The sequence below is a fragment of the Solea senegalensis genome, linkage group LG21, assembly GCF_019176455.1.
Source record: "Solea senegalensis isolate Sse05_10M linkage group LG21, IFAPA_SoseM_1, whole genome shotgun sequence".
In the NCBI taxonomy this organism is placed as follows: Eukaryota; Metazoa; Chordata; class Actinopteri; order Pleuronectiformes; family Soleidae; genus Solea; species Solea senegalensis.
The window spans coordinates 16,821,719-16,836,172 of record NC_058040.1 but is presented as its reverse complement, the minus strand read 5'-3'; the positions used below and the strand labels follow the sequence as shown (position 1 = coordinate 16,836,172).

Below are 14,454 nucleotides of genomic sequence, written 5' to 3'. Positions count from 1 at the left end.
TCCTTTTTTTGGCAGAAATCTTCACATTTGAACATTTTTCTGTCTTTTTAGAGAGTGGCAGCAGTTACATACTGTTCCTTTAAGTATTTTTTTGGGAGAAATTTGAACTCTCTCTCCTCATGACTTTATCGTTGCTCCGTATCTACCGTAAAGTGTGTAGGAAATGTGCACCTACAAAAATTTTTTTTATTGTTATTCTTTTGATTGAGAGACACCCCCTAGTGGCAGGACTTACATACTGTGACTTGAAGTGGCTAAAATTGTAAACATGAGATATTATAGACTTAAGGAGGCAGAAATCTTCACATTTACACTTTTTTTTGTCTTTTTTAATATAAAAATGTAGATTTTTGAGAGTTTTGAGAGGAGTTACGTACTGTGCCTTTAAGTGGCTAAAATCCTTCTTATTTATTTTTTTTGGCAGAAATTTGAACTCAACAAATTCTACTCTCCTCGCTCTGATTACCGCCGTCTCTACCGCACAGTGTGTAGGAAACGTGTAAATGTGTTGTTATTCTTTGGATGAACCCACCCCCTAGTGGCAGAAATCACATACTGTGCCTTTAAGTGGCTAAAATTGTCCTTTTTTTTTTTTTAGGCTACCACCTCTGGCTACTTCTTGGCACAGAGTGCAGTCACCTGTATATAACATTTTGATGATGTACAAGTCAAACAACAAACTTTTGAAAGGTTAAATGTGTTCCCCGAGAGTCTTTCCACACTTTTACACCATCTGTCTCTCTCTCTGTGTATATCTCTCACACACACACACACACACACAAAGAAACCACTCTCTCTCTCTCTCTCTCTCTCTCTCTCTCTCTCTCTCTCTCTCTCTCTCACTCAGGACGTCCATCTCCAGCTGACGCCCGGCGGGCGAGAGTACTCACCCGGTGAGGACGACCACAAAGTCCATTACGTTCCAGCCGTTGCGGAGGTACGAGCCTTTGTGGAACGCGAAGCCCAGGGCGATGATCTTAATGGCGGCCTCGAAACAGAATATTCCAATAAAGTAGGGCTCGGTGTCGTCCTGCAGCAGAGAGACACACAAGCACAGGGGACGATGACGGAGTGACACAAGCACAGGGGACGATGACAGAGTGACACAAGCACAGGGGACGATGCCTTTTGTCCGAGGCAACACAGCGCTCAACGAAGCGTTCGGGGGGAAAGAGAGCGGCGTAAAAAGTAAAAAGATAAGAAAGACAAGTGCAGGGCAGTGGAGCCTGCGTCTCTGGATGAAAAGCAAGTAAATACAGTGAAAACAAATATTCACACACAGGGAACATGATCTTAAGAGCTGCAGTGCATCACTGTCGACTCCAGCCTGGTTTCCTGTTTTTTTGACATAAGATAAATTCATTTAAAGAAAGATTTTATCCACTTAAGAAAACACACACCCAAGAGAAACATCACTTAATGTTGTGTTTTCAAACAGGAAACTCAAGTTCCGGGTGATTTGGAAACCGCTCACTCTCCCTGCACCAAAGCCCACAGAGAAAACCAGCTGTCGATCCACTGATGCCTCACTCTGTGAGTTCAAAGGCCTTATTTTGTGATTCACAAAGTGACCACACGAGGCAGCAGTGGACCAGCAGCTAAAATCGCTGATTTTCTCTATGGCGTTTGGTGCAGAAGAGTGAGTGGTTTCTGGGTAAAAAAGGGCAAAATGACCGATGAAAACATTCATTCATTAGTTAAGATAAAGTAGACATGATACGCACAGGTGTAATGATTACACACTGATATCACAAACACACAATATTAATATCTGTAACTGATTATAAAACTATAAAGTTCTCCCGTGTGTAAGAAATGCAGGATCGTCTAAGAACATGTGGGAACTACGGTGGCCTTCACAGACCAAAAAAAGGACGTCATTCTTCTTGGATGGATGACAGACTCACACTGGACCACACAAAATGGCGGCGTCTCTGGACTAAATTAACGAGCGGTTTCTTTTACTTTTCCCCCCCGGCCCTGCCCTCCACTGACCAGAGGGGAGGTTTCTGGTCCACTCCTCCTCCTCCTCCTCCTCCTCCTCCTCCTCGTGTCACTTTTCAAATGTAAAAGCTGTGCGTTTGTGTTAGAAACGAGCGTTTGTCACAGTTTGATCATTTGTGGTGGAGTTAACCACAGGCCTCGCTGTGAGTGACCCAGTCAGACACGTTCTCTCTCTCTCTCTCTCTGCGTCTACATTAATATGTGACAAAAGCCCAGAGCGATCCACGGGATCCTCTCTCTCTCTCTCTCTCTCTCTCTCTCTCTCTCCCTCTCAGTTTTTCTCTGCCGTTTCAGGCCTGACAGACACTGCCCTCCCCCGCTCGCCCCGCCCCAGCATCACCCGCGCCTCCAACATATAAATAATCACGTAAAAGCAGTGTGACAGGGCCGGAGCGCCAGTCAGGAACGTGACCTTTTCTGCAGCAGCGGTCGACTACAGTCAGCGTCCACTGATTACACAGCAGAGAGGAGTTCAACAGTTCACATTTAAAAGGCTGCGCTGCTAAAATAATCTGGTAGGATGTCGTTGTTATCAAGGAGCAAAATGAAGCCGCACTCCAGGAGAAGGATTAGCTGTGTGGTGCAAACAGGCGTAGATTAAGGTGACAAAACAAGAGTCGTGTCATAAAATCTATGCCATACTAAGTCTACAATATCTTAATATTTGCTTTATTTCATCATTAGACTGACTTTTCTGACTAGTTTGTGAACCGCTCGCTCCCCGGCAACCAAACCCCAGAGGGAAAATCCACGATTTAAGCCCACGGGGACACAGGAGCTGCTGGTCTACGGCTGCCTCATCTGCCAAGTTTGAGTCACTTAAGTAAATCAGAAGAAGATGTTTTATACACCGAAATCACAGAATGACACGGTTGAACGCACTGATGGAGGCAGGAGGAGGTTCGGCCGCTCCTGTGCGCCGCGGTGCTAAAATCGCTGATTTTCTCTATGGGGTTTGGTGTGGGAGAATAAGTGGTTTTAAAAAACAACAAAAACCTCAGTTTCCTCTTATTGTAGACTTAAGCTGTCGTACATGTTATTGGTTGAGCCTGTTGTTAAGTGACTAAAATCTTAATATTCATAAATGTACATTTTGTAAATAAAAGAAATGCATATTTGTTGTTTTTTCTCTGCAGGCAGAAACACAGTGTTCTCTTGTGTGAGACAAGTGCAGAAATTCCCGAGGCTTACGTTGCTAAAGAACCTGTAATGGATCTGAAACGCTGTGAAAAGCTTCTCTCGTCGCCTCCACTTACAACGCACCTCCCACTCTGTTGACAGAGCTTCATAAATAAAAGCTGATCCCTTGTTCTAATTAAAAGGCTCCTTGTTGTATTACAGTGAGACAGTGAGACAGAGAGAGACAGACAGAGGGAGGAAACCACTCTAATCACTTCCTCAGGTGCTGCCTGCCTCTTTTCTGTGTGTAGTAGCGTCTCCGAGGCTGATCTGCATCACTCAGAACAGGAGCAGGTGCTGTAACACCAGAGGAATTCATTGACTTTTTTTCTTCTTTGTAACACTCTCTAACTCTGACTATTTAAAGACTTTAAACTCCCCTTCAGCTACAAACGCCCTCACAAACACAAAGTGCCGCGTGCGCTTCACTTTCTTTCTTTTTTCTGGAATATGCGACTTGACCTCCAGGTCACGAGCAGAGAGACAACTCGAGCTTAATCTTGTTATCAAAGAGGAAACTCGACTTCCTGTTGATTTGTAAACCGCTCACTCTCCCACACCAAAGTCCATAGAGAAAATCACTGTCACACAGTTGTTGTTGTTGTTGAGTTGTTGATTCACTGCTGCCTCCATGAATAAGTTTATATGTCTTATTTGGTGACTTTGGCATTTGAACGCCTTTGTTCAGATTTACCTCAGTGACACAAACTGGCCACACGAGGCAGCAGTAGAGCGGCCGCTCCTGTGTCCCTGCCAGCTAAAATCACTGATTTTCTCTATGGAGTTTGGTGTGGCAGAAGTCGTGGTTTAAAATCGTTACGTTCCTGTTGGAAAAGTCTGTCTAACAGTGAGAAAAAGTAGTAAACATTCTTTTTTTCGCGTGGTTACTCACCAATCGCTCGGACATGGGCGTCTTGTCGCTGGCAGGTAGATGCTGCTCCAGTGACAGGACGATGCAGTTGGCGATGATCGTCGCCAGGATCATGTATTCAAATGGAGTGTGAGACGTTAAGGAGCAGTTTGTTGTCACAGACCAATCACATATATACTGTATATACGTATAAACCACTTTTTCTTTAATAAAACACATTTGATCTGAGGTGAATCTTTGATACCGACTAATTATCAAGAAGATTAATCAATAATGAAGAGATAATAAATATTTTAGCCCACATTAAATATGATCAATTACATTGCGTCTGTTAATTTAAATAAGTGTGGACTCACTATTTGGCAAGCAACCAATCATTGCCACCCTTTAATCTTAACGTGTTATGAGATCTTATTAATGATTAATAAAGTGTTAATAACATAGTTAATAATATAAAGTATATGTAATTTGACCTGAGGTTACACAGAAAGATTTAGCCAGTCAGTACCAAAACAACATGGTTGAACATCACAGGGTGGGCTCGCTATTTAGCAAGCGACTAATCTCTGTGGCCCTTTATTCAACGTGTTATGACATCTTATTAACAATTAATAATGTCTCTATAACTTAATTAATAATTATAAACTCTTCATTTGATTGAATGGCAAAACATAAGACTTAGAGACTCAATCAGCTCACTATTTGGCAAGCAACCAATCACTGTTGCCTTTTTAATCTAATGAGTTATAGCATCTTATTAACAATTAATAATATCTTTATAACATAATTAATAATTAATAATAAATGTTAGGGCCAGTTCTATTTTAAAGGGTATTGTTATATATATTTAATGTTGTATATAAAGAGACAGGGTGAGTTCAGGACCACGGAGAGCGCAGAGCCCTTCAAAATAAAACTTGCTGTGTCTATTTCATTTTATTTTATTTTATCATTTATCAAGACTCAGTTTATGGACTCGGTGTTGTCCTTTTTAAACGTACATTCTTCTTTTTCTTTTATTGAGCTCTGCTTGAGCACACGGACACATGGACAGCGATGTTGAATCAGGACAGTGTCCACGCACGACTGACAGTCGGACAAAAGAGCCGATCTGTCCATGGAGACAGTGCCGCACGCGCTCTGAGGTCTATAGAACACAAACCAGGGAAAACACAAAAGACGGATGTGAAATCTTTTCAGTGGGAAAAAAAAACATCAGTGTGTCTCGTGTTGAATGGAGATAAGAAACGGAGCGGACAGGTGCAGCAGCTGCCCATTCAACCGTAAAACCAACCAAAAAAAACAACACATATACATATATAAACACATATATATATATATATATATATATATACATACATATATGTGCCAGGTCTGTGTGTGGCGCTGTAACGCCACATACTAAAAATGGTTTCACATGAATAAAAAGAAAAATCCTAAACTCGTCGTCTTTTGTACGAACTCTTAGAAAAGTCGTAACAAACGATTCATTAGCATACGATTAGAAACAGTTTGATGTAAGATTAGTTTTCATTTAAACTTCAGGGCTAGTTTTGTGTAAAAAAAAATGCGAATTCTCATGAACGCATTCTTGTTTAGAAAAGTCACTGTTAAGTCAAACATGTAAAAGTTTTTTTTGTTATTTTTTAAATGCGGATTCTCCTTAACTCGCTCTTGTTTGTACGAACTCTTAGAGAAGTCGTAAGTTTGAATATTTTTAAGTTTAAGTAAAATTTTGGGTGTTTTTTTTTTACTATGGGATCAGTTTTGTGTAAAAATAAGTAAACTGGATTCTCCGCAACTCATTATTGTTTGTACGAGCACTTAGAAAAGTTGTCATAAATTCGAAGTTAGTTTTTTTTACTATGGGACCAGTTTTGCGTAAAAAAAGTGCAAATTCTTACACTCTTGTTTGTACGAGCTCTTAAAAAAGTTGTCATAAATTTGGACATTTTTATGGTTTTTGGTTTTTTTTAATATGGCACCAGTTTTGTGCAAAAAAGTTATTAGAAAAGTCGTAACTGAACATTTTGAAGGTTTTTTTGTTTTTTGTTTTTTTAGTACGGGACCAGTTTTACGTAAACACTTAACAATAAAAACTAAACATGATGTTTACTTGTGGGGGCCCCCCCTTCTCTTTCAGTGCGGCCCCTCCCCCCTCCTTGACAACGCCCCTGTGTGTTGTGAGCTTGTCAAACACACATGCACCTGCTGCTTCTACGGAAGCCGTGTAAGGATATGGCCACTCTGTGATTCTCTTCGCGTATTTCCTGATGACATTGTCCTCGCGGAAGATGAACAGGGAGCGGTTGACGGTGAAGCAGTTCTGTTTGACGGGGTTCGGGTTGTAGATCGCCATGGTCCGCGCTCGCTGCGCCATCGACTGCTTGTACATCCTCTGACCGCCCGGGGCTCCAGGAGCTCCGCCGACCCCGGGAGCACCTGCTGCTCCCCGGGCTGCTGCTCTGCCGCCGGCGGCCGCTCCTCCACCCCCTCCTCCTCCTCCTCCTCCGCCGCCTCTTCCTCCTCCTCCATAGCGGGAGGGAAGATCATCCGCGAAGCGAGCCATTCTGTGAACGCACAGACCCAAGAGGTGAAACCCAAACTGGAGTCAGAGGAAGCGCAGAGAAGGAGCATCACCTCCTCCACCACCTTCTCCTCCAGGAGCAGCAGCAGCAGCAGCAGCAGCGGCGGCAGCGCACTTCATCCAAACCACAGCTGCTGCCACAATTCAGTGGGAGGAAAAAGAGGTTTCAGTGGAAACCAGCTTCTCTGGAGCCTTCACATTCAACCATCTTCATCCTGAACTTTCAGCCTTTCAAAATAAAACAAAAAGAAGAGGATGTTCTTCACTGATTCTGGTGCCTCCTCCTCCTCATCCTCCTCCTCATCATCAGCTGGAGAAAAATCACAAACACCAGCTGAGATGTTTGTCAGTCAAAATAAAGCTGAAGATTTAAATCCTGGTCCTGGTTCCTGGTTCCTGGTTCCTGGTTCCTGGTCCTGGTCCTGGTCCTGGTTCCTGGGCCTGGTCCTGGTTCTCCCGCTGAGAAACAAACCAGCAGCAGTTTGTTTCTCCTCCGTTTTTGTTTGATCCTCAGCAAAAGGAGGGAGGATGATGATGAGGGAGGGAGGAAAAGCTCCGGGGAATAAAAGGAGGAGACCACGTGACCACAGCGGGCCAATCAGAGACTGGAGCGCGCGCGCACTCTCTCTCTCTCTCCCTCTCTCTCTCTCACACACACACAGACAGAGGAAAAGTTCCTGGAATCATCAGGTGTTATTTTTTTCTGCTCACGATGAAACTGCCGTTTGTTTGTCTTTGTTTTTATTTTTTATTTTTTTATTTTTAAAACTGTTAACTGTTAAAAAAAAGTGAACTATGTTTAAATTGAATGTAATTTATTAAGAGCATATATGAGAGAAATGAACGGGAAATATTACAGGGGATATGGTCACTTATCTGTTTTCAGCACAAGAAAATGTCACTACAACATTTACAACTTCTTTACAATAAATAAATGAATAAATAAATAATAAATAAATGAATTATTTTGTATTTTTTCCAATGTTTTTTATTATTATTTTCCAGGTCAAATTTTATTGTTTAAGATGATTTATTTATTTATGACTATTTAGTGTTAAAGAAAGTTTTTGTTTTATTTCATGGATTTACAGGGTTTTTTTTGTACTGAAAACAGTTTAAAACTGACATAATACTAATACTAATAAAAATAACAATAATAAAATATGATAACAACACTAATAATAATAATAATGATGATAATAACAATTTAATTTTGGTTTGTTTATATGTTAATTTCAATATATGTTCATTACTGAAAACACTTATGTTATTTAACATGAATAAATCCCACTTACTGACGCCACCTGCTGGTCAATTCTATGAACTGCAATAATATTGAAGGCTAACGACACTAGTTTTGAGTTTTTTTGGCAAGAAGCCATAATCATAATATCAATGTCATTCATTATTGTTGTTGTTCAAACAGGCAGCTGTTACAATAACAGTCCTTTCAAAATAAAGTTCATGGAGAGCTGGAGTCGATCTGCTCCTGTTTTTTCTGTGTTTTATGTTCATGGATCAATAAAAGATGTGTGAATGACTGTGTTTGTTATTTTATTATTGATAGGGATATGAGGTCATGGTGGAAAATATCAGTCAAAAATGTCAGAAAGAATAAATTATGAGATTATGAGACACAATGTAGAATTATTATGATTTCAAACATACATTACTGAAATGATGACATACAACTCATAACTATGAGATAAAATGTCACAAAAGAGATAATAAATTAGGAATGATGAAAGAATAAAGATAAAATAATAAATGTCAAACATTAATTATGAGTTCATACAAGATTAAAAGTCATGATAATGCGACAAAAGGTAGTAATTAGAGATAAATCATTACAATTATGAGATGAAATGTCAAAATGTGAAATAAAAATCTGAAATTATGAAATAAAAAGACAAGTCAAACGTTTTTTCTTATAATTTTGACCGCGCGTGTGTGTGTGTGTCTCACCTGCGAGACCATGGGACAGAGTTGAGTGTCTCATGTCTCCAGATCAGCTGATGGACGCCGTCTCTCCCTCCGGTCTTGTTAAAACCGTCCAGGTGCAGAACTTTGTCTCCAGTGCTAACGTCCACGCTTCTCCACGAAGGTTCCCCCGTCTCTGCGGGACAAATGTCCGCCTCCTCGGCTCTGAGCTCCGGCTTTTCGTTTTTGTCCACCCGCCGACTCCCGTGGTGCGTCCCCATCCAGGTGTCCTCGTAATCTGCCCCCATTGTTAGCGTCCTCCACGAGGTGAAGGTAGCTGTACGCACCGCTGTGACGAGGACACGGGTGGGACAAATTATACTGTATAAATTAACAAGTCAAAACATTACAAAAGTTAAACAAAATGGAGACAAATCATTTTATTGTCTCTCAAAATGTCTTCAGGAAACCGTTAGCGAGTTGTTTTCACAACCGTTAGCTAATTTAAAATCCTCTGTTTAACGCAAGAAAAACACAAAAACATTTAGAAAAATCTTGTAAAATCTACTTTCTTATCCATTAATCTGCTCAGAAGGTCAATGTGGTATCTTGATATTTATGTTACTTACCTGCAGTACCAATCCACACCACAAGAGGCACAGTTGATGTTTGGTATCATGAGTAGAGAGAGCGAAACCTGTTGTGTTGATGCTGTCATGTTCGCAATAAATAAATATTACTACGATTATTCTGAGTGGTTCAATCGTACTGAAGTTACCACATATTGGCGACAAGGATACTGGATGGACGGAATAAGTGCCGTCTTGAAGACGGACACTACTGGAAAAGTTCAGAGGGCTGACGCTGGGACGAAGTTGCTAACAGAAAAAAATCCGAGGAGCTAGCATTGGACCGGAGGCTTCACGGATATAACGCTTTTGACGTGAAGGAGCAGACATGGGAAGAGAATTGTGAGATACTGGAGCAGTTTTTGGAAGCCTGGGACCAGCCACATACAAGCTCATAAGGAACCAGGTGAGTCCAGATAAGCCCAGCTCGAAAACATACGGTCAGTTAAAAACTTTAATGAGCGAGCATTTCAACCCAAAACCGAGCGAAATCGTGCAGAGATATAAATTTGACTTGCGCTCCCGCCAGCCTACAGAGACCGTCAGTGCATACGTAGCAGAATTGAGGCGATTGGCACAGGATTGTAACTATGGCACTACACTGGAACAGATGTTAGGAGACCGGCTAGTGAGCGGTATTAATGATGATAGGATTTAAAGACGTTTGCTATCCGAAGCGGACTTGGCTTTTGAGAAGAAGCTGCTAGTGGAAATGTTCAGGACCTCCATAAGGCACCGTTGGCATGCAACAGGATGCAGACAGAAGGAGCACTGAAAAAGGAGGCAGAATGGAAAAAGAGAGATAAAGAATGCTACCGCTGTCATGGGAAGCAACACAGCGCAGCCGAGTGCAAATCTAAGGAGGCAAAGTGTCACTGTTGTGGGAAAGTAGGGCATATAGAAATGAAGAAGGTGCACGCCTGAGTGAAAAGAAAGCATACAGAGCAGAGCGGCGTCCACATCGGTCACATAATGTAGACTGCGAATGGCCAGATGACGATAGATCTGAAGAGGAAGCATTCACATTAGCCTGCATGAAAACGGAGACAGCAATTCAGAGAATAAAACCGTTTGAAGTGACTATGGAAGTCAATAAGAAGACAGTACATTGATACAGGATAATGAATGCCTTCAAATAAGTCATATACAGGGGAGAATATCAAAGTAGTGGGGGTAGTCGAAGTGGAAGTCAATTATGAGCGGCAGGTGAAGACATTGCCCCTAGTGGTGTTTGAAGGTACAGGACCTAGCTTGTTAGGAAGAGGACGGCTAGAGGCTCTAAAGCTGAAGTGGGAAGAAATAAAAAATGTGAGAACAGAGGCACAGAGGCTACAGGAAGTGCTCATGAGAAATGAGGATGTTTTCAAGCAGGAGAGTTAAGCATGTTGAAAGGCCTGAAAGCAACAATCCGAGTGTCTGCTGAAGCGCATCCTAAATTCTATCAGCCTCGCTCAGTTCCTTATGCCACGGGAGCTAAAGTAGAAGAGGAGATAAATAACTGCTGAAGGAGGACATTATTGCTCCCGTTAAATAAACTGAGAGGGCCACACCCATAGTTCCTGTCTTAAAGCCAAATGGTTCGGTCAGAATATACGGAGATTACAAACTAACAGTTAACAGTGCGTCCTCACTGGAGCAATACCCTATTCCCCGCGTTGAAGACCTGTTCAATACTCTGTCAGGAGGGAAACAGTTCTCCAAGCTAGATTTAAGTCACGCCTATCAACAGATTGTAATGGATGATGCCTCAAAGAAATACCTGACAATAAACACACACTGAGGCCTGTTCACCTACAATAGGCTTCCTTTCGGAGTTTCATCATCTCCCGCCATTTTCCAAAGAACGATGGAAAACCTGCTACAAGGCCTCCCAAGAGTAGCTGTGTACTTAGACGACATTATCCTGACTGGGAGAGATGAACATCTGAGCGCGCTGGATGAGGTACTTAGGCGACTGAAAGACGCTAGCCTGCGACTTCACAGAAGCAAGTGCGCATTTCTGCAAAATGAGGTTTAATACCGAGATCATGAAGTTAATGCTGAACATCCCGTACAGAGCAAGGTGAGAGCCATAGAGGAAGCTCCACTGCCAACCACAGTGACTGAGATAAAAGCATATCTGGGTCTGTTGAACTACTATAACAAGCTCCTCCCTAGTCTCGCGACACGCTTAGCCCCGTTACACAAGCTGCTGAGGGAAGATGTTTCTTGAGCCTGGAACAACGAGCAGGAAGAAGCTTTTCAGAACTCAAAACAGTTGCTGAAGTCAGCTAAAGTCCTAGGTCACTATTCAGCGTGTGATGCATCGCCATACGGAATAGGTGCCGTGCTGTCATGTGTCATGGAAGACGGTAGTGAAAAGTCTTTAGGTTTCATGTCACGCACGTTAACACCAGCAGAAAGCGCTACTCACAGCTCGACAAGGAGGGGTTAGCTATCATTTTCAGGATCAAGAGGTTCCACAAATACATCTACGGACGAACATTCACAATTAGCACTGACCATAAAAACAACTGACATCACTCTTTCATGAGAAAAAGCCAGTGCCACAGATGGGGTCACTGAAAGTGCAGAGGTTGGCGCCACTCCACACCACAAGAGGCACAGTTGATGTTTGGTATCATGAGTAGAGAGAGAGAAACCCCGTATACAGGATGTGATAACCTGTTGTGTTGATGCTGTCACATTCGCAATAAATAAATATTACTACGATTATTTTGAGTGGTTCAATGGTACTGATGTTACCACAGTCAATAATCTTGCTTCTAGGTAACTACTTAGCTAGCATTGTTAGCTGCTACCTTTTTTTTAGCAAACATTTAATCCACATACAGGGACATGGGACAAGAAAACGTCTTCATTGCATTCAAATCATGAAGTTAATATCAACTAAGAACTCAGAGAGCTCTAACCTCCGCCAAGGTTTGCTTGCGATTCAGGACTTAATCTCACAAGATTTCACTTAAATCTTTAGCAAACACTTAAGACATATAGCTAACACTTAAGTATTTAGCAAACACCTAAGACATATAGCTAACACTTAAGTATTTAACCAACACTTGAGTCTTTAACTTAACATTGAAACAATATAGCTAACACTTAAGCTATATAGCTAACACTTAAGTCTTTAGCTAACGCTAAAGCCTGTTTTGTAATCTTGAAGCAGAAGCTTATGACACAAAAAAGAAAGAAGACTGGCATCCTTTGTGGTCTGTGAAGGCCACCATAGTTGTGGAGACGTTGACCGCTTGTGACAATCTGCAGTCTCACCATTAGATGTCGCCAACACTTAAAAACTGGACCTTTAACTCAGGTTTAACTAAAGTTTAACGATGTAAACAACTTACCGTAGACCACACTGGAGCATTTCTCTTCCCATCTCGAGCCGTGAGGAACTGTTCTTCTCTTCATGACTGTGCCACTCTCCGCGGGGACAAGTGTCTCTGACCCTGTTCATGCCAGACACACTAAGAAAACGTCTCCCTTTAATAAAGCCACCAGGGTTTTCCCCAGTTTCTCCCACTGTGGAATGCGGAAAAAGCCACTTCCTGTCAGGAACCTCGTTATCAGATCGACCATCTTTGATACTGGAGGAGAACATTTCACTGTGATTCAATTATCAAAAGCTCTGTTTTCACCGAGCGCTCTGGTCTTCAGGAAGACAACAGACATCAGAGTCATCAGAGACCTGAAGACGCTCGTCTGTCCACTCAATTCATTCTCACTGAGCCTAAATCAACAAATCATCACTGCACATTTCAACATTTACTTTTATCAGATTATATCAATTTACTGTTCGTTCAAGACTTAGGTGTTAAATACGTAAGGATTTAGAGATTAGCTAAAGACTAACACTAAAGACATATAGCTAACACTTAAGTCTTTAACACTAAAGACATATAGCTAACACTTAAGTCTTTAACTAACACTTAAGTGTTAGCTATATGTCTTAGGTCTTCAACAAACACTTGAGTGTTTAAATAACAATTAAGACATATAGCTAACACCTAAGTGTTAGCTATATGGGTTGTGTTGTTAGCTAAAGACTAAAGACTAAAGTGTTTGTTAAAGACTTAAGTGTTAGCTATATAGCTTTAGTGTTAATCTTTAGCTAACGTTCAGTCTGTAACTAACACTTAAGACAGAAGATATAGCTAACATTTAACAATATAGCTAACACTTAAGTCTTTAGCTTACACTTACTTAGGTGTTTAGTGTTAGTCTTTAGCCAACACGTAGGTCTTAAGCTAACAATGAAGTGTTTAACTTAACATTAAACAATATATATAGCTAATACTTAGTCTTTAGCTAACACTTACTTTGGTGTTAGCTATATTAGCTATATCTCTTCAGTGTTTGCACCAACATCCATAGAGAAAATCAGCATTATAAGCACATGGTGACACAGGAGCTGCTGGTCCGCTGCTGCCCCTTGTGGTCAGTTTGTGTCACCTGTGTAAACCTGAAAGAGAAATTTCAAAACTGACAAAACAACACATTTGAACTCACTGACGGAGGCAGCAGTGGATCAATGATGTAAGAAGAACTGTTTTTCTCTGTGGACTTTGGTGTGGGAGGGTGAGTGGTTCAACAAAGGGAGAAACACATCAGTTTCCTGTTAGAAAATGGATGTCTAACAGCAAAATGCAGTGGCATAATAATTCCTGAGCTATGACAGACTTAAGTTAACAGATTTTGTGAGGATGGTTTCTTGTTAAGCGGCCAAAATATCCACGGCAGTGAGCCAGTATACACAATATTATGGCGCGAGAAGAATCTCCCTTCAATTTAATGACAGGTGTGAATAAGTGAGGGGGAAATACATGTCTTTTCCACACCTTTTACCCCTGATCTCGTTCCTAACAAATAATGTTCAATATTTCTTTTAAAAACAAAAAACAGTTGTATCCTCTGACAGTTTGGAACGAGCTGTGGCTTTAAACTCACTGAAGCAGCAGAGTGGGAAGTGTGAGTCGAGCTAAAGACGCCACAGCTGCTCTCACACGTGAGCGCCACGTCTGTCAGAACTGAGCCGCTGCTCCCTTTCTGTGAGGTCGTCGTGACTTCAGGGCGTCGGCGGCAACATATTTCCTCGCGTGTGGAGATAAAAAAAATAAAAAATAAAAAATCCCCCCTGAAACACCTGAGACATTTTCAGGAGATGATATAAAACATGCAGCAGGGAAAACGCATCAGGATAAATCAGTCAGAACTTAGACACAGGAGTTGCTGGTATTTTGCTGCCTCGTGTGGTCACTTTGTGT

The 14,454-nt window shown here is 41.5% G+C and overlaps 1 protein-coding gene across 1 annotated transcript; it reads right to left on the bottom strand.

Moving 5' to 3' along the window:
* Positions 1 to 842: 842 nt before the first annotated feature.
* LOC122758018 (voltage-dependent P/Q-type calcium channel subunit alpha-1A-like) lies at positions 843 to 6,548 on the bottom strand. The gene is made up of 3 exons (XM_044011799.1): positions 6,295 to 6,548; positions 4,076 to 4,181; positions 843 to 1,030 (listed from the first exon to the last, which is right to left on the bottom strand). The coding sequence occupies exons 1-3, from the start codon at positions 6,447 to 6,449 to the stop codon at positions 887 to 889; spliced, it is 405 nt and encodes a 134-aa protein (XP_043867734.1). The 5' UTR covers positions 6,450 to 6,548; the 3' UTR covers positions 843 to 886.
* Between the last annotated feature and the right edge of the window lie 7,906 nt (positions 6,549 to 14,454).